At 44.5% G+C, this 24,396-nt stretch overlaps 2 protein-coding genes across 2 annotated transcripts in view; both read left to right on the plus strand.

Annotated features, from left to right (window-relative positions):
* Window positions 1-5,180: 5,180 nt before the first annotated feature.
* On the plus strand, window positions 5,181-18,487 carry TXNDC15 (thioredoxin domain containing 15). The gene is made up of 5 exons (XM_043912810.1): window positions 5,181-5,427; window positions 10,790-11,277; window positions 13,701-13,864; window positions 16,113-16,243; window positions 17,761-18,487. The coding sequence occupies exons 1-5, from the start codon at window positions 5,196-5,198 to the stop codon at window positions 17,955-17,957; spliced, it is 1,212 nt and encodes a 403-aa protein (XP_043768745.1). The 5' UTR covers window positions 5,181-5,195; the 3' UTR covers window positions 17,958-18,487.
* Window positions 18,488-21,779: 3,292 nt separating this feature from the next.
* The window catches only part of PCBD2 (pterin-4 alpha-carbinolamine dehydratase 2), a 45,082-nt gene continuing 42,465 nt past the window's right edge, over window positions 21,780-24,396 (plus strand). Inside the window, exon 1 of the mRNA XM_043912812.1 lies at window positions 21,780-22,155. Coding sequence (XP_043768747.1) covers window positions 22,072-22,155 — 84 coding nt within the window. The 5' untranslated portion in view covers window positions 21,780-22,071. The remainder of the gene's footprint in view (window positions 22,156-24,396) is intronic.

Below are 24,396 nucleotides of genomic sequence, written 5' to 3' on the forward strand. Positions count from 1 at the left end.
AATGGTTATTACTGTTTTAAGACAAAGTTTTAGGGAATTTGTTATGCAACATTAGATAATCAATACGCTGATTATAAATGATTGTTAGGTCATACTAACTGCTTATAAATGATTGTTAGGTTATACTAAGTGATCATGTACATAAGGAATAGCCAACTCATAAGATTTCCCTTTCAAATTAATATTAGGACTCAACTATACTGATAAGGACATTAGCAACTATCATCATCTTCAACTAACTCTCCCCCACCCCTCCAGTCTTTCCATCACACAAGCCTGGCAAAACATTAACTCCGACCTAACTTTGGCTGCCTTTTACTTCAGGGCTGCTAAATGCTATTGGAAAAAAATGCTTAACTGTGCCAGTTGCCGTTATGAATTCCTGCTTTGCAACCACAGCTGGATCCCCAACACTATCCTAGTAGTATCCTTAGTCAGCTCTCATGGCATTTTATTTAGGTTATTTCAGATTTACACTCTCCATTCTCCTTAGATACTTAGGTATTACCACAGGCTCGCTCTCTCTCAGCAGATCACCTTTCTTCTTACAGAGAAAATAGCTTATCTGCATTCATCCTCTCCTCCAATTACAATAAAGGAGGTATTGCTCTTACTGTCTCTAGTTTATCCCTTGGATCCCACCCTACTTTCTTCTCAAAAATTACCCTCCTATACCTTAAACCTCTCTTATAGGATCCTTCTTGTTAGCTTTGAAACAGTCAATTTAGTTAAATCTAATATTTATGTATACGAGCTCTTAGGAAGTATTGGTTAACAGTGTAATAACATTTGAAATGGGTTCCTGATTGTATAGCAATGTAAAAAGTTTTGAATTCAGACTAATATTCTGGCCTCAGCTCTGTCACAAACTCCCTATATGACAATGAGCGGTTTTCTCTGTGCTTTAGTTTCCTAATGAGTCAAATAAGAATGATATCTCTGGGAGAAAGCCTTCTGAGTAAAATCATAAATGCGAAGGGCTTAGTAGCCAGGTCAGAAATGCAGAAGTCTTCTGGTTTTATAGTTGAGTTTATACTTGTGATCATGCCAGGCAGCATTTCATGTACAACAAAGTAAAGCATGATTCTGACTGGGAATGAAATTTAGGGTATGTGCCCTGAGTAGATAAATAGGGAAAAAGAGACTATGATGAAAACAAATGTAAATACACACATATACACACACATATACATAAATACATATATATATGTGTATTTGGCTGTGCTGGGTCTTTGTTGCTGCAAGAGCGATCTTTCAGTTACTGTATGAGGGATCTTTAGTTTTGAACTCTTAGTTGCAGCATGTAGGATCTATTTTCCTGACCAGGGATGGAACCTGGGTTTCTGCCTTGGGACTGGGAAGTGTTAGCCACTGGAGCACCAGGCAAGTCCTTTTTTTTTTTCCTCTTTTAAAAAAGAGTTTCCTTAACTAATATACATTGGCTGATCTGACCTGTGCTTCAGGACATAACTCCCTTGTGTATCTTGGGAGGCTACTTAATTATTGAAGGAGCTCAGTTTAATCTCCTTTTGTTATAACTGCATAGAATATCCAGTATTGATGAAATAATAATGAGTACATTGGGTCATCTTAAGTCCATCAAAATACAACATCAAAATGATAAAGCAGGAAAGGAGCTTGGAAGAATAACTATGTGAATACATGCCCAAAGTACTGATTTATTAATTAAATATTCTCTTCAGATGAAAGGTATTACATTATAAGATAACATGATCCAATTATCTATTCTATTTTAAAAAATCACCCAGGAAATTCCCTGGCGGTTCCACGGTTAGGGTTACGTGCTTCCATTGCAGGGGGCACAGGTTCCATGCCCGGTTAGGGAACTAAGATCCTGTATGCTGCACAGTGCGGCCAAAAAAAAATCACCCAAACTTAGTGACTTAAAACAATTTTAAAATCTCTGTTTCAGTGGGTCAGGAATTTGGAAACAGCTCAAGCTGTACATCTCTGGCTATAGTCTCTCAGGCAGTAGTAGTCCACTGGTGGCCAAAGCTGGAACAGAGTGGGGCTGGGATCAGCTGGTGGTGGTGGGCATCTCTCTTCATGAAGTGTCATGGCTTCTGTATGCAAGCTGCCTGGAACTTGCTCAGAGCACAGCAGCCTCAGGGCAGTCTGTCCACTTACTCAGTGGCTCGGGTTCCAGAAAAAAAGGAGAAAGTTGTGTAGCTTCAGAAGTCATACAGGATCATTTCATAAACTGCCACATTCTCTTGGTTGTATGTGAATCACAAGCCCACTCAGATTCAAGGGGAGGGGAATTAGGTTCTACTTGTTGATGGGGTGGGTTTCCTTGGTGGCTTAGTGGTAAAGAACCCACCTGCCAATGTAGGAGATGTGGGTTCAATCCCTGGATCAGGAAGATCCCCTGCAGAAGGAAATGGCAACCCATTCCAGTATTCTTATCTGGGAAACCCCATGGACAGAGGATCCTGGTGGGCTTCAGTCCTTGAGGTTGCAAAAGAGTCAGACGTGACTTAGCGACTGAAGTGAAGTGAAGTGAAGTTGCTCAGTCATGTCCAACTCTGCGACCCCATGGACTGTAGCCTACCAGGCTGCTCCCTCCATGGGATTCTCCAGGCAAGAGTACTAGAGTGGGTTGCCATTTCCTTCTCCAAACAACAGCAAAAATTGATGGGGCAGTGGCAAAACTGCTTTGCACAACAGCATGTGGGATGAGGAATATTTTTGTGGCAATCTTTAGAAAATACGCTTTGCCATAGTGATCTTGTTGTTTAGTTCCTAATTCGTGTCCAACTCTTTGTGATCCCATGGACTGCAGCACACCAGGCTTTCCTGTCCTTCACTATCTCCTGGAGTTTGCTCAAACTCACATCCATTGAATTGATGGTGCCATCCAACTGTCTCTTCGTCTGTTGCCCCTTCTCCTTCTGCCCTCAATCATTCCCAGCATCAGGGTCTTTTCCAGTGAGTTGGCTCTTCACATCAGATGGCCAAAGTACTGGAGCTTCAACTTCAGCATCAGTCCTTTCCTTTAGGATTGACTGGTTTGATCTTGCAGTACAAGGGATTCTCAAGAGCCTTCTCCAGCACCACAGTTCGAAAGCATCAATTCTTGGGGGCTCAGCCTTCTTCGTGGTAATCTAAATGAAAGCAAATACTTGTCTGTTGATGAAAGAGAGGGGGAGGGCAGAAAGAGAAAGAGGTCCTCGTGACTCACCAGACTAAAATAATTTAGACAAACCCATCAAGGGGGATGGGCTTCCATGGTGACTCAGATGGTAAAGAATCTGCCTGCAATGTGGGAGACCTGAGTTCAGTCCCTGAGTTGTGAAGATCCCCTGGAGGTGGGCATGGCAACCCACTCCAGTATTCTTGCCTGGAGTATCCCCATGGACAGAGGAGCCTGGCGGGCTATCATCCATGGGGTTGCAATGAGTTGGAAACGACTGAGTGACTAAGCACACATCAACGGGGACAAAGGGAAGGAAAGTTACATGGCTGAAAATAGCCTGGAGTTAAAACTCCCCTCTGGGTCCTCCCCACCATTCTTTGCAAAACAAAGAACTCTCTCACCTGAAGAAAAAAAATGGACATTAAGGTAGATTGTGCCCAGCTCCCAGTCGGTCCAGCCTCTGGCCATCCCCAGAATTCCTTGCCCCCGCTGTTTAAGAGATAACTACTCCGAACAACCTTGGAGAAGAACAGGCTCCCTTAAGACAGTAGATTTCCACATATATGCCTGTATATACTTACTCTTTTCTTGGGTTAGTACAGCAGCTCACTAATCTGACTGCTGCCCCTTCTCCCCTCATTAAAGGTAATCTGACCTGTTCCTATAAAGTGCCAGTCTCAGTCTTTTTCCTAACCTCGCCTTCTCTAAGTCCCTTACACAACACAAAACACTGTGAGTGCAGGTGTGTAGCTGTGAGTTACAATTTCTCCTTTCTTTTAAAAATATTTATTTGGCTGCATCGGGTCTTAGTTGTGGCATGTGCGATGTAGTTCCCTGACCAGGGATCCCTGCATTGGGAGCCTGGAGTTTTAACCACTGGACCACAAGGATGTTCCAACAATTCCAAATATTATCAGCCTCTTGTGTAAACAATCCCCAGGATGTATGGTGTTGGTGCATAGAGTTCAGCCAAAGAAAGTGATGTCAAATTTACCTCGTAGGAAATGAAAGTAAAACCTGTTTTAAACCTCAATGTTTTAACCTCTCACTGAAAAATAAGTGCATGTGCCACCTGGCGGTGAGACAGTCAAATATACATTCTGTCCTATTGGCTGTATATATGGAGTTGTCATCAGAGATAGCATTTACTATAAAACAAGTCTAACATCTGGAAGTGCATGTGTCCAAACAAACAGCCAAAACACAAACACAGAGAGGGGAATAGGACATAATAAAAAGAAAAGAGTGTGTGGATGAGCCAAATCATCCTCCTTTTCATTAATCCTAAATTCTTCTAATCCTCTGTCCCATTGGCTTTTCATGCACCTTCAAATCCAGTAAGGAGGGTATGTTGTTGTTAGTTGCTAAGTCTATCCTATGCCACCCCATGACTATAGCCCTCCTGGCTCCTCTGTTCATAGGCATTCCCAGTCAAGAATACTGGAGTGGGTTGCCATTCCCTTCTCCAGGGGATCTCCCTGAAGCAGGGATGGAACTGGAGTCTCCTGCATTGGCAGGTGGATTCTTTACCCCTGAGCCACCAGGGAAGCCCAAGGTTACGGGAGACAAGAAATTAACGAAAATCTTTGCTACTACACTGTTGGGTGTAAGGTTGTTATTCCAAATGATGACCGTAGTGATCTAGTTTACAAATGTGGGCTCTTCCACCCCTGTTGTCCATTGTCCCAGCACCTTCTGGACCCATTAGAAAACTTACTGTAGCAAAACTAGGGCAGCCTAGCATTGGTCGGTCTCTTAACAGTGAAAAATATCATTCGTTGTTTAAGTGAAATTTTTAAATAGACATCCTGTGTTTTATGTGGCAACCTGGGAAGTGTAGCTGGAGATCTGAACCTCCATGAGCGCTCCAACAGGAGGCTTCTGGGCCTTTCTGGCCCGAGAAGGATGTGCTAGGCAGGGGTGTAAGGTGTGCTGCCAGCCCCCAGGCCGCACCAGGGTCAGGCAATTCGGAAAACAGCCCAGAGCACCACGGCGAAAGCCAGAGCCCAGGAGCCAGAGCCGGCCGCCCGACTCCAAGATGGCGCCCTCGGCCGCTGCCAGCTGCCAAGATGGCGGCGCGGGACCGCGCCCGCGCTCCCGGCCTCTCCTCCCCCAGCCTTCCTCTGCCGGGGAGCGCGACTCGCGTCGCTGTGCGCCTGTTGCCCTTCGGCCTGGGAGTACCGGCCGGTGCCCGCCGCGTACCATGCGGCTCCTAGGCTGGTGGCAGGTTCTGCTGTGGGTGCTGGGGTCTCCTGCCCGCGCCGAGGAGAGTGAGTACAGGCTGGGGCCGTGGGCGGCGGCGCGGGAGGCTGTGCGTGAAATAACCGGCAAGGTGGTCTACCTGGGCGACGCTCTGTTATCTGCGCGAAGGCCCGGATCTGCGCGCCTCGCCTCTTCCTGGCGCCCTCTAGAGCGCCTCTCTCTACGTTGTCCTGACCTCTTTCCTCCGGTGGTCCCGGCTCGCGGTCCGGGGTGGGAGGCGCTGGGGCGGGATGCCCCGACAGTGTATTAGCGCTTACTGAGGCGTACCCGCATGTGCTGAGCACTTTATTATTAATGATAATGATAACGAGTAGCCGACCTGTGCCGGGTCGCAAAGAGTCGGACACGACTTAGCGACTGATCAACAACAAACGTGCCCTTAGTAGGAGCCAGGAACTGTGCATAGTACTTTCTATTATGTTCTCCTTTTGTCTTCCCACCGAGATATGTTCTGAGTATCCCTGTTTTGCTGATGAAGATGCTGAGCTCAGAGAGGCTAAGTAATCTGCCTACATTTGTGCTTCTGGTAATTGGCAGAGCCTGTATCTCTCATTGCAAAGCCCACGATTTACTTTGCACCCTGCTGGACCACTTTCTTAAGAAGGTCATTCTTGCTCAGGTCCCTGTGTGAAGGATAGATGGGAACAACACAGCAGACACTCCGGGTAACCCGCAGCTTGCCAGATCATGCTCTTAGGCCCTCCTCCGTGGGGGAAGGCAGCCACCTGGAGGCATGGCTGGGACTTAGCCTCATTGCTCTTTCTCCCCACCCCTCACAGCTCTGTTAAAGTCCAGACCTTTTGACCTTGCTTGTTATTCAGAATTTACCAGAAATACGCGGGCTTCCCAGGTAGCGCTAGTATTAAATAACATGCCTGTCAATGCAGGAGACAGAAGAGATGCAGGTTTGATCCCTGGGTGGGGAAGATCCCCTGGAGGAGGGCATGGCAATCTACTCCAGTATTCTTGCCCGGAGAACCCCATGGACAGAGGAGCCTGGCGGGCTACAGCCCATGGGGTCGCAAAGAGTAAGACACAACTGAAGCGACTTAGTGCGCATGCGTCAGAAGTATGCAGGTCCTTCCTTCTGCAACAGTGTCCTGGAAAGAGGCAAGGCAGCCGGCTTGCTGAGTGATGAAAAGTAATGAAAACACTCATTATATGCCAGGCAGTATCCTTAGCGCTTTTTGAGCATCATTTGTTATTTTTATTCAAAAGAACTTGTTTCCCTATCACAACAATTGTATAACCATACCACCAACAGCTGCAGAGTCCGTAGGGTTACATCAATGGTGGAGAGTTCACTGGGTATTTCCAATGTCCTTAAGGTCATAAAGGAGAAAAAAAGGAAAAGAAAAAGTACTCAAAACAAATCCAAAACCCATGATGACTTTGGGGAGAGATGTCACATGACAGTTTCTGTTTTCTCTTATTCTGACTCAAAATTCTAACTCTGCATCACTCAGACTTCCTTTTGATTTTCTGTGAGGGAAATCTATCTACTTGTACATGAAGGCGATCAGGAGCACCAGATTCTATTTTGTGCCCTGATTTTTTTCTCTGGAGATTCTTTCAGGATGTTGGCATTCTCCATTTGCTTTAGGGGGCCTGGAATGTTGGTTAGGTTCAGAGAGAGCAGATATCTACAGAGCTGGTGCATTTGAGAGTGGGGTTGGCTCCCCAGTCTGCCACCTTTTGTTCTTCTCCAGACTTTTAGCCTCTCTGGCTTCATCTCCTGCTCTCATCTTAAGGACAATCCAGTAATCATGTTGAGTTTGACTTCTGATTATACATGCAGTACATATTTATCAATGCAAGGCTACAGAAAGACTGCCATCCCCACCATCTTGGCAGAACTCCCTGTCCAGGCACCCAACCCCTTCCCAGGGTCATAGTCAAAACAGTGCTTGACCCACTTCTGTCAGGACCTGCCTTGCTTCCCAAACCCTGTACTCTGCTGTATCTAACCTGTCATTTCTCCCTGCTTATCTGTTTTCCCATCAGTTTTATGTCCTTAAATTTATCTTATGTCCTAAAAACCAAATCCTGTCCCTTAGCCCCCTACCTGCCCATAACAACTACCTGCTCTTTCTTTTCCTTTTCAGAGCTAGATTTTCAGAAAGAATTGTGTATATTTATACATTGATAGATGCCACATGTAAGAAAGATCATACAGTATTTGTTTTTCTCTGATTTATTTTACTTAGCATAATGCCCTCAAGGAGGTCCATCCATATTATTGCAAATAGCAAGATTTCCTTTTTTTAAATGGCTGAATAATGTGATATATATATATATACAAATATAATATCACATTAATATGTTATTAATGTGATATTAACATATTAATGTTAGTATGTGTGATGTATATATCACATTTTCTTTATCCATTTGTTCATTGATTGCTTTCCTGTCTTGGCTTTTGTAAATAATGCTGCAGTGAACATGGGGGTGTATATACCTTTTTGAGTGAGTGTTTCTATTTTCTTTGGATAAATATCCAGAAGTGGAATTGCTGAATCACATGGTAGTTCTATTTTTTATTTTTCGAGGAACTTCCATACTGTTTTCCATAGAGGCTGCACCAATTTACATTCCTATTGACAGTGCATGAGGGCTCCCCTTTGTCCACACCCTTGTCAGCATTTGTCATTTCTTGTCTTTTTGATAATAGCCAGTCTAACATGTATGAGGTGCTATTTCATTGTGGTTTTTACTTACATTTTGATCTGTTTTTTTTATATCGTGTGTTCTCTGCATCTACTTTTTAAACATGTAATGCAGTTGCTGTTTTAATAGCCTTGTCTAACAATTCTGACAACCGTGCAAGTTCTGGGTCAGGTTTGATTATTCTCATTATGGATAATGAGGAGAATTTCCCTCCTTCTTTGCACGCCTGGTAATCTTTGACTGGATGCCAGATGTAAATTTTTAGTTTGTTGAGTGCTAGGTATTTTACTATTCTTATAAATACTCTTGAGCTTTGTTCAAATATCCACTTATTTGAACACAGTTTGATTCTCTTTTCAGGTTTGCTAAATGAGAGCAGAACTGTATTTACTTTAGGGGAAATTGGGCCCTACTAATCCGCCTGCCAATGCAGGAGATGTGGGTTCAATCCCCGGGTCAGGAAGAGATCCCTGGGTCAGGAAGATCCCCTGAAGGAAGAAATGGCAACCACTCCAGTATGCTTGCCTGGAAAATTCCATGGATAGAGGAACCTGGAGGACTGCAGTCCATGAGGTCGAAAAGAGTTGGCCACAACTTGACAATTCAACATGCACGCACCAAAGCAAGTCCCTTTTGTGCTCTCTCCCCAGGCTCTGTGACTTACGAGGTTTTCCAGTGTAGTGGGTGGGGACAGGCCCTATTTCCAGTTCTCTGTGTGTATTGGGTAACTGTTATCTCTAAACCTTTTGAGTGGTTCTTTCCTTGGTTTTGGGGAGTTTACTTACCTGCATATGCTGACCAGTACACTCAAGGAGGCCCCTCCACAGATGACCGGAGTGCTTTCTGCAGCTCTCCCATCTCCAGGGTTCTGTTGTGCAGGCTCTGGCTTTCTTAGTCTTTCTGGACCCTCCATCTCAACTGAGTCAAGGCAGGAACTCCCCAGGCGGTAAGCTGGAGCTGTTGTAGGCTCTTCTTGCCTGTTTCCTGTGTTTTCAGTGGTCACTGTCCTTCCCTGTCTCAGTCTCCTGAAGCTGTTGTTGCACATATTTGACTGTTTTGGGGGTTGTTTCAGGAGGGAGAGTAAATCTGGTTTCTGTTTTTCCACTTAGCCTGAAATGAATTCCCGGAGAGTGTTTTTGAATTGCCAAGTGAGTCTGCAGACATCTGTGGAAATGTTCTTGGAGACATTATATAAGCTTGCATGCCTTAGGAAGCTCCCAGACCCCTCCCCAGCTTTGAAGCCAGTTGGTCATTCACACTCTGGTAGGCACGCTCTTTTGCGCGCAGGACTCCTGCCATAGCTGCTGGCTCCCCAGCCATATGGTGGGCTCGTCTGGGTGTAGCTGCACTCACTCCTTACGCAGAGTCTGGCGGTTGTTGTTGAGGTCGTGAGAGGTGGAGGGCAAGAGTCATTATCACAGAGGTGAGTGGAGCTTGCTGTATGGATGTGTGAGGCTGCCTCGGACTCCTCCCTTACCCAAACCTTTGGCTCAAGCCCCATCTAGTGGCTCCTGAGTGAGAGGAAAGCCTCCTCTTCTGGCTGCTGTCCCAGCTCTGCTGGGCACATCTTTAAGCACTCCTGTGGGCTGTAGCCCAAGGGCAGCAGGCAGGAAAGCAGAGGCCAGTGGTGGAGGCCACCCCAGGAAGAGCTGCTGCTAGCTGTAGTGGTGTTCCTCAGGCAGTGTGGCCTGGCAGCCCTCTGAGGTATCTTGCAGGGAGGTAAGGCCCGCTCTGAAGCAGTAGTCGCAAGACTTCGCTCCTGTTGCTTACTGCTTTGTGCCATTGTGCATCACGCTGAACCTCTTGTACTTCAGCTCAGTCATCTGTTAAGTTGCCTTGGTAGCCTTCATCCCGTCCATCTCTCAGAGCTGATATAATGGGTGCAAAGATGCTTCACCACAGTAGAATCTTCCATATTTTTCAGTTGCCCAGTTGTGTTTGACTCTTTGCGACCCCATGGACTGCAGCACGCGAGGCCTCCCTGTCCCTCACTACCTCCTGGAGTTTGCTGAAGTTCACGTCCATTGCATCCGTGATGCCGTCCAGCCATCTCATCCTCTGACACTCTCTTCTCATGCCCTCAATCTTTTCCAGCTTCAGGGACTTTTCCAATGAGTCATCTGTGCGCATCAGATGACCAGAATACTGGAGCTTCAGCATCAGTCTTTCCAGTGAATATTCAGGGTTGATCTCTCTTAAGACTGACTGGTTTGATCTCCTTCCTGTCCAAGGGACTTTCAGGAGTCTTCTCCAGCACCACAGTTCAAAGGCGTCAATTCTTGGCATTCTGCCTTCTTACGGTCCAACTCTCACACCTGTACATGACCACTGGAGAATCTTCCATAAAGCCATCATTATTTTCTTGGATAGTCTCATCAAACAAATTAAATTGTTAAAGTGTTTGTATTGTATTTTCCTAATTGAATGTCTGAAGTGGAATGTTTTTGCTTGTAATCCACATGGCAAGCTGCAGGTTTCACGTGAAGCTGTGTGTTGGTCCACTTCCAGGCATTCATTAGTCTGGTACCCCCTTGTGATCTTCTTCATGACCTGGAGAATGATGGGTGGCTCTCTGATAGTTTAACAGGAAGGTAACTTTTTACTCTGGAGGGGAAATTTTTCATATTTGAGAACTGTGATTCTTTGGGATTCATTTATTTTGAAGTCAAATATGACTGTGAACATGCTGGCATGTTTTAGTTGCAGAGAAAAGAAGTCACTTATGGTCAGAGGAGCAGCCTGCTTACCCATTCCAGGTGGGGGCTGTGTACATGAGTGAGGAGGTGCCTTCCCCTGACCCAGCGGGCCAGGACCCGTCTGCAGAAGAGACGGAGGCAGTGCTGGGGCTGGATGCTGACGGCAACCACATGGTGATGTTGTCGGTGATTCCCGGGGAAGCCGAGGACAAGCTGAGCCCAGAGCCCAGCAGCGGCACCTGCGGGGCCGGAGGGGAGGAGGACTCGAGGTGCAACCTCCGGGAGAGCCTCTTCTCCCTGGACAGAGCTGGAGCAAGCTTCTCGGAGAGAGAAGAGGAGTACTACGCTGAGCCCGACGTGGCGGAATCCGACCCCACCCCAACTGAGGACGCCAACACCACCGAAAGTCTGAAATCCCCAAAGGTCAACTGTGAGGAGAGAAATGTGACAGGATTAGAAAATTTCACTCTGAAAATTTTAAATATGTCACAGGTAAGAAAAAAATATTTAGTACTTTTCTCCTTTTCTGCACGTTGATTTTATGATTTAATCCTCTGTCATCTTTCACATGCAGAGTCATAATCTTCATCATATTGTAAGTGGGATGGCATTTAGTGGCTGCATTGGTGAAAATTCACTTGACTTTTTATGATGTATGTAGGGAAAGGAGGAGATATAACTAGTGTTGACTATGCTTTTTAGGTGGCCTAAACCTAGTCATCCTTGGGGTAATCTCACCACCAAGCCTTGTGATAAAAATCCCCATGTACAGGGAGGTGTTTGGTATCAGAATCATAGCACTTTTCTTCTCAATGAAGTATTTATTATGGAGACATAAAAATGAGATATCTGAGTTACTAAAATTGTAATTTAGCACTGCTTGGACCAGTCATGTCCCTGAGAAGTTTGTTATATTGATGGAAAGTTTTTTTTTTTTCCTCCAGAGAGTATGAACCTAGTGTTTACTCTGGACTGAGAGCTGACACATTTGTCCAGGCCAGGCATGCTTTCCAGCTAGTTGGATAAATGGTGATCCTAAAGAGAATACCAGGATTCTGACTGATGTTTTCTGTCAGATTGTTAAAGCCAGAGAGCAGAATGAATTCAGGCTGCTTATATAAGAAAAGAATCCTAGCTGTGAGAACTGTAGTTGCTTATTTTATTATTATTTAAAAAATAGTTATTTATTTGGCTGCGCGGGGCATTGGTTGAGGCACTAGGGGTCTTCAGTCTTCATTGCAGGCTCGTTAGTTGCAGCATGTGAACTCTTAGTTGCGGAGTGTGGGATCTAGTTCCCTGACCTGGGATTGAACCTGTGCCCCCTGCATTGGGACCACAGAGTCTTAGCCACTGGACCACCAGGGAAGTTCCATGTGATTGCTTGTTTTAAACTAGGGTGCATACAGTACATTGAGCGCCCTCCAAGGCAGGTGTCACGCCCTGCCCTCGGTGCCTGGTGAATGCTGTGGCTCAGCTGTGTGGACTGTTGTGTGACTGTTCCATACATAACCGGGAGAACGCACTTTGAGTGGTCAGAGGTAGCGTGGTGGCAGGGATGATGCACCCTCAGACTGAACTAACCTTTGGCTGAATACATGGAGCTGACTGCTTAGTATAGACTTGGATCTGCTGAGATTATAGCTTGGGCTTGAGACCACAGTGCTTTAATGATTCTGTTAGATTGTGTGAGATGCATAGTTCTAAGATTGGGACATTGGCTTGTACCCTGTGAGTACTTAGTGTATGAATTGAAGAATTATGAAAAATATTAAAATTGCTCTATAATGATCTTAAGAAAGCTTAGAGGAGGAACCCTCCTCCACTGTTAGTGGGAATGGAAGTTGGTGCAGCCACTATAGAGAACAGTATGGAGGTTCCTCATCAGATTAAAGTTAGAGTTGCCATATGATCCAGCAGTCCCACTCGTGGGCATATATTCAGACAGAACCACAATTCAAAAAGATATATGCTGGGACTTCCCTGGCACTCAGTGGTTAAGACTTTGTGCTTCCACAGCAGGGGGTGTGTATTTGATCCCTGGTTGGGGAACTAAGATCCCACGTGCCACATTGCATGACCAAAAACAAATAAAAGACACATGCACGTTTGTGTTTATAGCAGTACTATTTACAGTAGCCAAGATGTGGAAACAATCTAAATGTCCACTGACAGATGAGAGGATAAAGAAGATGTAACACACACACACACACACACACACAGGAATATTAATCAGCCATAAAAAAGAAAAAAAAATGTCATCTGCAGCAACGTGGATAGAACTAGAGATTATCATAAGTGAAGGACAGCGACAAATACCGTATGATATCACTTAAAAATGGAATCTAAAATACAACACAAATGAACCTATCTACAAAACAGAGACAGACTCACAGACAGAGAACACACCTGTGGCTGCCAAGAGGGAGGCAGTGGGGGAGGAATGGATTGGGAATGGGGGATTAACAGGTATAGGATGGACAAACTTATATGTAGGATGGATAAACAACAAGGTCCTACTGTATAGCATAGGGAGTTATACTCAATATCCTGTGATAAACCATGATGGAAAAGAATATGAAAAGGAATATATGTATGTATAACTGAATCACTTTGCTGTACAACAGAAATTAACATAACATTGTAAATGAGCTATCCTTTATTAATATACATAAAAAAAGGAAAACCTTGGAGGAGAGTCGGTGACATGTCATTTATTACTACTTTTCTGCTGATCTGTGGATCCATGTGGGTCCACCCTGGAAGGTTCTCAGGTGCTACACCGCTGTCTCCCTCCCGGCCCTGCCCCCACCTCCTCTCCCTGGCATCCGTGGTGCTTCCTGCCCTTGAGTATCCTTCCAGAAGAAGTACCCATCCTTTACTGCCGACTTTAACACTTTTTGTTTCTTTTGCCACAGGACCTTATGGATTTTCTCAACCCAAATGGTAGTGACTGCACTCTAGTCCTGTTTTACACCCCTTGGTGCCGATTTTCTGCCAGCTTGGCCCCTCATTTTAATTCTCTGCCCCGGGCATTTCCAGCTCTTCACTTTTTGGCACTGGATGCATCTCAGCACAGCAGGTATCTTCCCCTAGTATCTTCCTCAGTGGGGTTTATGTCTCATCCCATTGGACGATGGTTACAGTTACTTGGGGCTCGTTATCAGTTAAGTTAGGAGCAGAGGAGGGCTTGAGCCTGAGCTTTGAGATGGAATTGAGGGAAGGAGAGACAGTGTGAGCAGTGAGAATTGGCACATTCCTGAGGGAGACTTTCTGGAGGCTCCTTAAGAAGAAAGACTGTTCTTCCCCTGGTGGAATTTAAAGATGGCTCTGCCTGATGGCAGGGGCGGGGGCAGAGGATGTGTTAGGGTCCTGGCCAGACTGAATTAGCAAAATTAGCATCCGAACTATGTTCTTCCTGTGTGACTTTCACCTGCAGCGTAGGTCCCCAACCTAGCAGCCTAGCCCTTGGCACCGCTGTTTTATGTCTGCTAAAGATTTCTTTCTTTCTTTTTTATTCTTTTTATTTATTTATTTTGGTTGCGCTGGGTCTTTGTTGCTGTGCATGGGCTTTCTCTAGTTGCAGTGAGCCTTCTCTAGTGGTGGTGAGCCTGGACTACTTTTTCGTTGCAATGTGTGGGCTTCTCATTGCAGTGGTTTCTCTTATTTCGGAGCATTGACTCTAGGCGCCCAGGCTTCAGTAGTCACGGCACTCGGGTTCAGGAGTTGTGGCGCATGTGCTTTATTGCTTCACCGGCTGTGGCTGTGGTATCCTCCCGGACCAGGGATCGAACCTGTTATTGGCAGACAGATTATAATCCACTGTACCACCAGAGAAGTCGTTTTTTTAAAAAATTCTTTTCTTTCCTTCTTGCCCTCCTTTCTTCTTTCTTTCTTCTTGCTTACATTTATTCTTGAATGCATGTTCTTAGTAGATATTCGATAAATTTGATGAATTATTTTAGGACTTTGATATACATTTACCCTTGTTTTGTAGTCTTTCATACTGTTCAGTGGGGTTTTGTCTTTTCTGAATGTTCAGTAAGATAAGTTACAAAGAACATAGTGCAGATGTTAAATATTTTCCCTGTGACTGGGTCTGAGCTAATAAACCATGTCCTCCTCTCCTGCTGTAAGTCAGATGCTACTTCTTAGGTCACATGGTGGTTGTATGTGAATAAATTTGGGAAGTTTGGAAGATGGTCAAGTTGGTGATGAAAATGAGGCCCTGATTTTCAGTGTGGATAATGTTTACCTGAAATTGTTTATGAAGAAAGAAACTGCCCCACATTTCCCACAAAGGCTTCAGGGAAAGATCTCAGTGGCCTGGCCCAAGGTTACAGACTGATTGGAAGGACGTTTGAAGTCACTGTCCAGCTTTGCCCGGGCCCTCCACTGACCCCCTAGTCAGCAGGGCTAGTTCGCAGCACCTGCTCAGCACTCTTTGCTTATGGATCTGACACCAGCTTCCACGCTATCCTCTATTCCCTGCAGGCTTTTATCATCCCTTTTGTTGCTTCTTCATCTCTGTGCATCCTTCTCAGTGCCTGGCATGGTGCCTCAGTTATGGAGAATAGAGGATACTCTGTCTTATTGTATTGTGGGACATGTATTTGCCTCATATGTTAATATTTATGTTACAACATGCTTCAAAAGAAAAAAATCCTGATTATCCAATATTACCATTTTATTAGTGGGGGTAACTGAGGCTTAGAAAGGTTAAATAATCTGCCCAAAGGTCACACAGCCGGTTCAGTGGCAGAACTGAGGCTTGAACCCAAAACATTTTGACTTGTACTACTGCTCAGTATTCTGTAAAAGTTGACACAGTACTGCTCAGGTCGTGTTACTTCTGAGTTGTCCCAGCTTAATTGTGATCTTCCTGGCGTGTTTGTTAGATTGTAGATTCCTTTGCACCGACTCACAAACCTAATTGCTTATCCATAAGTTGAATCTTTTATGAGGGATGGAAATGAGCATTCTGGAGAGTTTGAAGTTTCTTCTGTCAAGTAAATTGATACAGTGTGCTTTGTCCATGCATTGGAATTTTCTGGTCTGATTTGTTTTGGCTGTTAGGAACAAAAGTAGTGGAATAATTGTGTCAGGGGCAGCTCCACATTGTAATAGAAAGCAAGTCAGAGAGCAGAATGGGAATGCCCCCAACCCTGACCCATGAGGAAGGCAGTCAGAAACAACCACAGCCTGTTGTTTCAGTGGCAGAAGCCTCCACAGGTCACAGAAATCTGATCCTTTCTCATGTATTTCCATCCATTCTGATACCGTACTTGTGTGAGGAAGCCCACTGTTAATTCAGGTTTTCTCTCTTGTAGCCTTTCTACGAGGTTTGGCACTGTGGCTGTTCCTAACATCTTGTTATTTCAAGGGGCTAAACCAATGGCTAGATTTAATCATACAGACCGAACGTTGGAAACGCTGAAAATCTTCATTTTTAACCAGACAGGTATGTAGAAATAATATGCTGTAGAAGACGACATTTTATTGCTGGAGGAATATGCCTTCTGTGGCTTTTGATCAGCTATTACTCTTAAGTGAAGGATTCAAGATTGGCTTTGGGATGTAAAACTTCTTTTCTGATGAAATGTTGTGGTCCTGTTAAATGTCTATCAATCAATGGCAAGCTTAACATGATTAGGTAATATTAATATGATTATAGATAGCTTTGAAAAATGTAACAGCTTTATTGAGATAACATTCGCATGCCATACACCTATAGATACATTTTTACACACATTATTCATTTAATTGTAATATTTACACAGAAATATGCATCAGTCACTAGTGCCTGTGACTAGTGATGAATTTTCACAAAGCAAACACCTTGAGTAACCAGTACTCAGATTCAGAAAGAGAACCTTATCAGCCCCTTTTCCGCACTATCACTCCTGTTCTCCCCAAGGATAAGCACCATCTTCACTCCTACTATCATAGTATAGTATTCCTCGTTTTTGATCTTTGAATTAATACAGACATACAGTATGGATTCTTCGGTGTCTGACTGGTTTTACTCACCATTATGTCTGTGGGATTCATCCACATTGTTGTGTATGGTTGTGTTTTTTTCATTTTTGTTGTTGTATGGAGTCCTATTTATTAATTCAGGTGTAGATGCTATTTTAATTCCTGAATATTTGCTGAAACACAGGCCCTTATTTTTATGTTGTAGAAGTCTGAGCACTGAATACTGAGGAAATTTCCTTCATCGGAAAAGTTCACTCCTCATAAGCTTCAATGCCTCAGTTATGAGCACCCACTTTTTCCTGAAATATATTCATTGGAAGTGAATAAAAATTATTATACCTTCCATATATTCTTAGCTGTATGTAAGTACTTAGATCTAACACAGAACAAAGAGCTGAATTACCTTATGGGAGTAACTAACTACCAGGTATTTAGTTATTCCATGTCTTGTAAAGGATCCCTGCTTGTCATTTAGATTGATATGGAGAAGGGAAGCCAATTTGTTCAGTGCTCTCACAAAACTTAGAACATAAGTGAAATCTATGTAATCACTTTGGTAATCACTGATCCCAGTGTTGGTTGGTTGTTCTAACAATTCTTTCAGTAAATTATTTTAAAACATTTTGAATTTAGCATTACTCACACTGTGACAACATTCTGTAGACTCCTGAGAATAGCTTTACTAAGTTGTTGAACTTTGGTCTTGAAAGAGAACAAAAGACACCTCATACAATGCACCGACTAAGGCCTTTCTGGTGAGTTCACTGAAATTCTAGTGTTTTAGCTTTGAACAGCTGAATGGATTCCTGCTCCTTTGATGTGGTGGAGAGAAGGGCAAGTTACAAATTACACTGACAGGCAAGTGAAGCCCATCCCAGGTATACTAGCTGTGCTGTTTAAGACTACATATCATTTTGCATGCCATGCAGAATACTTAAGAAAAATCTGTAGTGGGAGTGTTTTCTATCTCATTTGAAACAAAACTGATTTCTCTTTCAGGTATAGAAGCCAAGAAAAATGTGGTGGTAACTCAAGCCGACCAAATAGGCCCTCTTCCCAGCACTTTGATAAAAAGTGTGGACTGGTTGCTTGTATTTTCCTTATTCTTTTTAATCAGTTTTATTATGTATGCTACCATTCGAACTGAGAGTATTCGGTGGCTGATTCCGGGCCAAGAGCAGGAACATGCGGAGTAGTGACAGACTCGAAGGACAGCTGGGAAGAATTTCACTCCTTCGTTTCAGAGACTAATGCTGCAACTTCATGTATTTTCTCCAGTGAAGTGTTGACTTACAACTTTAGTCAGATTGAAAGAATCATGTGTTTGCTGAACTGTTGAATGTGTAAAAAAAAATTATAAACTGATGTTTTAATTAGTCCTATAATAAGCAAATGCAGACATATTCAGTAGAATTCACCATTCTTGTTTTTACTACTTGAACATTTTAAGGGAGTAATCCAGTTTGACATGTGAAGATGTATTCTCGTGGAGTAATGAACAGAGTGACAGTATGCTTACTTAGGCAGAAAAAAGACTTTCAGATTGTGGATTTAGAAAACTGTTGATTTCTTGTATACACCTAAGAAAGTTGATTTTCTGTTCATTTGTCTTTTCTCTCCCAGAATCAGTAAGCAGGAAAGTGTTCTTCTATGGGAAGAATAATTAGGATCAATAGGTGTGACCTTACAAGTAGCAGCTGATGGGAAAATAAAGAGTCGGATACTGTGGTGTTTGTGACCTCTGCTTTCACTGAAAGGATCTGAAGTGGTTTAAGAAGTTGTTTCTGGGTAAGGCAGATGTTAATCAGCATGCATTAACTGAACCTTAAAATGTTCTTGGCCTTCTGCTAGGTTTAGTGAAAGCCGAAAGAAATATAAAGTACTGTTGTTGCCCACAGTTGATTATGGTCTAGTTTAGGACACATGTAGAAAAGAGACAATGTGTAATTGACATGAACTTTTTGAAAGGCTGTTTCTAAAAGATCCCTTAAATTCAGACATGACAGTTGACTACATCATAAAAACTACTATTATACTGATCGTTTCCGGAGTTTAGATAGTTTAGATCATAAGGTATTCTAAGTTCTGTGAAAATAGAACCTTAGATGAGCCTCCTTCCCATAGTGTAACATTTGATAGGGGTTTACAATGTATGTGTCATGCTATGGACACCTGTGGCTGGGGTAGTCCCTGGCAGGAGGGGACCATAGCTCAGAAAAGTACCGTTATTATTTCCATTTTACATGTGAGCCTGGCATGTTGAGGTTAAATAACTTACCTAGGTTACGTACATAGTATGCTGATGAATCTAGGATTTGAACCTTCATACGTGTATCTGTATGTACAATATTTAAGAAAAAAAAGCCCTCGTTATTCCATCTCTTATAATGATGTTTGAGTATTACTATGTGTGCCACATATTGCTTTAAGTGCTTAACATATACCATTTCCTTTATCTTGTACAGTGGCCCTCTGAGATTGACTCCACTGGAAAATGAGTGAGGCCCTAAATAACTTGCTCTTCGTTATATACTTCCAGTGGTAGAACCCAGCTTCAAACTTAAGCATTCACTAGAGCCTCTATGTGGGCTGGAACCCTGTCCTGCCTCGATGCTATGGCCCAGGCAACCATCATATGCATATCATTCTAGTCTTTCTCTTATGTTTCCCATACTTGTAGCCATGATATAGCATCCTTTTCTCCCTTCTTTTGCTTAACAAGTGATAAATATTTCACTGTTGGTAATAGTGTTCCTAACCATGGCTATAGTACAGGCGTTTGAATAGATTCAGCATTACTTACCTCACCTGTCCTCTTGCTGGATTTATGGTTGTGTATATAATCTTATTCCCTTGGTGGCAGATTCCCAGAGTGGGAGTTATCCTATCAAAGAAACAGGAATTTTCTTATGGTTTCATATGTAGTAGGGCCCAGTATTAGTCTGGAGGGTGAGGAAAGGCTCCCAGGATGACCAGCAGATCCATGGCTTTGCCTCTGACACTTAGCTGAGGCAGGCTACAGAGGTTCCCCTGGAGGGAAATAGGGAACAGGGCTGGTTCCTGGAAGGGAGGTCCAAGTGTAGAGGGTCAGCTGGGAAGCACTGGTGTTGAGAGAAAGAGAACTAGAGGGGAAGGAAGTGGTCCAAGACCAGTCAAACATGTCTGTCGAGAACACTGTATACCAGGAACCCGTGCCAGGAGGGGACTGCAACTCCATGGAGGATAGCAAGAATCATCACAATGCCAGCCACCAGGGATGTAAGCCAAACACTTCTGTCCCTGACTTCTTGGTATTAGAGTTACCTAGGAAAACACGGTCAAGCACTGGATAGAACAGCGTTTTTATTCTCACGAGAAGAGACAGCAAGGTCAGCCCCAGTAGTGTGCATAGGCCCCTCATGGCTCAAGGATGTCCCTCACCCCCAGCCTATGGCCAGAGAGCACCCATCTAGTGCCACAGCAGAAGAACCCTCTCCCCTACTGAATGTGACATTCTGAAATGGGGGTGTGCGCGCCAGGGTCATTGACATCCATACTTAAGCAGAACAAAGGAGCACACATTCAGTCTGAAACAAGGAAGGATACTCTCACAGGCCGATCAGCCTGGCGCAAGCTGTGTGGGCTCTTTTTTGGTAAGGAAGTGTTCCAGGCCCAAGGCCTAGTCCATGTGGCCAAGCAGGACGTGAAAGACTTGAGCCGGAGGCTGTTTTTCTCAGCAGTGTCCATGACAGAGGGCATGCCCAGTAAATCTTTGCTAAGGGACTTAGGTCCTAGTAAGAGAGCTCTATGTTAGGGCAGGGCATTCACAGCCCCTGTCAGTGGACATCACTCTCCCTGGACCCTAACCAGCATCCCTGCTAATGCTTTCATGACAAGAGCTGACGTGTCACAGTCTTATTCAGCGGTATCAGGGAAGGAAAAGGATGAAAGCAAACCACTGCAAATGATGAGGGGTCTCCAACTTGTTACTTCACAACTACCAGTTAATTTCTCAGTTCTCACTTTAATGAGCAAGAGAGTAGAACATTTTTCATGATCCCAAATAGCCAAAGTAAACATTGGAAATACAATCTACAGTTCCAGCTCTTATATATATCCATGTATGGCATCAGGCAAAGGAAACCAGAATGTCTCAGATAAATGCCTTGAGACCAGTGATATTTGATGAAGGTCTACAGCAAGATTCCTCGGCTGACTTTTCATCAGGTGAGCAAGAGTGAAGAAGATGGGCTGGGTCATAAGTCTGAATTTTAGACTATTTTAGGTAAAAAGTCTTTGTTTTTTTCAAGTCTACATGGGAAATAAAACCAGCTGCTAAGCTGAACTTAAATGGACTCTCATAGTTTTAAAAGTATATTCCTGAGTGTATTCCTATGTTCTCTGCAAAACATATTATTAATTTGCTTGAACTATTTAGTAAAAAAAAAAAAAAGAATATACTAAAACCCACTAAATTGTACCCTTTAAAAGGGATGAATTTTATGGTATGTGAATTATATATATTTAAAAAAAGGAACGATAAGAATAAAATACTAAGACAAATATATAAAACAAAGACTACCCCTTTTGTCCAAATATATAATGTATCTAAATCTGTCCACATGTTATCTCCGGGATATGTATTGAGTGTGCTACCTTTTAGAAAGCACTGTGAGCTAGGTTTTCCAAATTATTTTAGCTAGACAAAGAGAGATGAGTTAGCCTGCCCAGGACACTGGCAGCTAAGTAACAACAGACTAGAGCTTAGATTCACCCAGTGGCTCCCCGACTTAGAAGGCCCTGTTTGCATCGCTGTAGTTCACTGTCCCACAATCGCTAGTAGAGTGCAGTGGTCTCCAATCACCACCCCCGACCCCCCTGCGCTCATCTTTTCCTGTCGCCGTCCGCGACATCCTCCAGCCCGCAAGTGCTGTTTGCCCCAATGAGGTCTGACAGTGGGCGAGGCAGCGACAACCCGAGGGCCGGACACCGGAAAGCGAACCGCAGGTCCATTCTCAGAGCCGCGCCAGCCCCGCTACCCGCCCCGCACCAGGCGGGAAACCTGGCACCCGGGCGGCGATGACGCCGAAGGCCCGTCAAGCCGGGGCTGACAGCACCGGGGGCCTGCGGGGGCCTGCGGGGGCCTGCGGGGCTGCCCGCCATCGAAGCTCCTAGAGACCTTCCGGGGCCGGTCCGCGTCTGGGCCTGCGCGGCGGGGCAGGGCTTTGCGGGACGGTCTAGGCTGCAGCTGGGAGCTTCTCGCACGGCCCCTGGCTCCGGGGCGGCGGGCGGCGGGCAGGCAGCGCGCCGGGCAGCCCTCGGCGCGACGCTATGGCGGCGGCGCTGGGGGCGCGGGGAGCGACGCGGCGCTGGTTCGCGGCGCTGAGAGGCAGGAGCCAGAGCCTCGCAGCCATGGTGAGTGCCGAGGGCCCGCTGTGCGGGAGGAGGGCGAGGCCCAGCCATGCCGGCCGAGGGGTGAAAGGACCGGGGCGGGCCCCGAAGTGGGCCCGGACTTCGTGTAGCCACGTTTGGGCACCCGGCACCTGCCGACGAGCTGGTCTGAGACAGGGGTCGCCGTAGCGTCTTCCAGTTTCTCTTGGCTTAGAATTTCGTCGTAGTCTCCGAAATTGCCAACCGGAAAACAAACCACCACGACTTAAGTGTAAAAAAAAAAAAAAAAAGTCAGTATGAAAAGCAGTTGTGAAAATTCTTCACTCGTGATGTGACTAAAGCTGCTTGTCGGGTCGTCTAGATTGTGCGCTCGGTGAGAGCAGGCACCGTCTCTCGCTCTCTGTAAACGGGGCCCTGAATGTTGAATTAACTCATTTGTCTTGGTGTTAATTTTTTGGAGCAGTTACTAATAAATTATCTTTTGAGTTGCACACTGATTTTTTTTTTGTTTTTATCCCTATAGGCGCCCGGTCCGTTTCCCCGTGTTATAAATTAACATATTGGGGGTAAATTGACTTGAGGGCAAGTTTTAACATGCAGCACCACCTAGTGGGCATATGTTGTGTTAAACTCACCGTTTCATTTTCTTAGATTGCTTGTTAGAACCCATTTGGCAGTTTGAATTTTTTTTTTAAAGAAAAAAAATGTGACTCGATGATGGAGAAGATAAGCATTCTGCTTCGTGGCCATTAAGGTGAGAACAAAAGTTGAGTGCTTACTGTCGCCTAGGCGTGTCCTAGGGCATACTTCTATATAGGGCGCTGGTGATCAAGTACAGTTGTGGCATTGGGGAGGAGTGAATAAACAGGTGCGTTTGGAGTGGCTGCCACGTGCCAGGCTCTATGGTCGGTGCCTCCACACTTAAGATCTCTTTAAGCCTTTTAAAAATCTTGGCAGGTGTATGTTGTAACATCCGCACTCTAAAACATTGCAATTCGGAGAGGCTAAGAGATTTACTCAGCATCCACAGCTGAAAGTAACAAAGCTAGGCTTGGATTGAAGATTGCTCTCCAAATCCTATGCTTTCCCTGTCTCTCTGCGTAGCTCCCACAGAAAGAAAATTTAAGTCCACCACAAAGGGTTCTGTGGAGTGTGTGTCCTTAAGGGGACTGTTTATGTTATATGGGTGAAGTGACTCCATTTTAGAGTTCTGTACGTGGTTCCTATTCCTAGGTAGACACCAGTAGTGAGCACAGTTCATGGACCTCACTGGAGATGTGGAGGTTTAGGGAGGAGGAAGACAGCTCAGAGTGTGCTCCGCAGACTCCCAGTGACTGCTGCTTAACCCACAGCATAGTTAATAGTTTTCTTTGCAGCTATTCAATGATAATTCTGTTTCCTTAGCAAAATAGTCTTAGTTGAATTAAAATATTTAAATGTTTTAAAATTTTAGGTAATTTCCTGTATAGGTCTTCTGTGAAATTTTTCACAGTTGTCATTGAAAAGTTAATGAATGGATAATTCTCTTTTTAATAGTATGTGATTTTTGATAACAAGCCTTTAAACGTTTTTATTTAATTAAGAGGCATTCTCATTATCTCCTGTTAGTTGTAGGGAACGGTAGCTGACTAAGCTAGGAAGAGAAACTGGAAGGTTGGCTCATTAGCATCCTTTTTTCCTTTTTGCAGATTGTCTATAAGTTTACTTACTTTGCCTTCTTATTTACACTGATAAAGGGTTTTAGGATTTCTGAAGTGGGAGTGAGTTGAAGTTTCATGGCAGAGCATCCAGCTCAGCCTCTGGTTGCCCTTTGATAAGGAAGCCTTAAGTTAGTCCGTTCTTTCTGGGGCCAGTCCCTCCCTCACCTGAGCAGGTAGTAGCCCAGCATACAGGTAAGACAGGAGGTACTGGTGGGCAGTTATGCCAGGATGAGAACATACCTCTTCTGACTTCTCCTAGGGTGTTCTTTTCTTCTGTCTGTCATGCTGCTTAGAGTTCTTTCCGTTAAAAAACAAGTAGCCTGGCATGGCAAGTGTGGGCCTGTTAACTAACAGAACTCTGGGTTTGGGAATGTTCCCACCAGGATGAGTAGGAACAAGGTGGACAGTTGTGCACAAGTGCTTCCAAGTGGGCAGTGCTGTGGCTAGATGGTTGAGGGAGTTTGTCTTACTGATGCTTCTGAGACAACTCACGCCACTAAAGCAAGAGCTCTTTAACCTATAGCCCAGAGGGTGTGTGAACGCCCAGAAGTTATTTTATCAAATC

The sequence above is a fragment of the Cervus elaphus genome, chromosome 9 (genome assembly GCF_910594005.1).
Source record: "Cervus elaphus chromosome 9, mCerEla1.1, whole genome shotgun sequence".
NCBI lineage: Eukaryota > Metazoa > Chordata > Mammalia > Artiodactyla > Cervidae > Cervus > Cervus elaphus.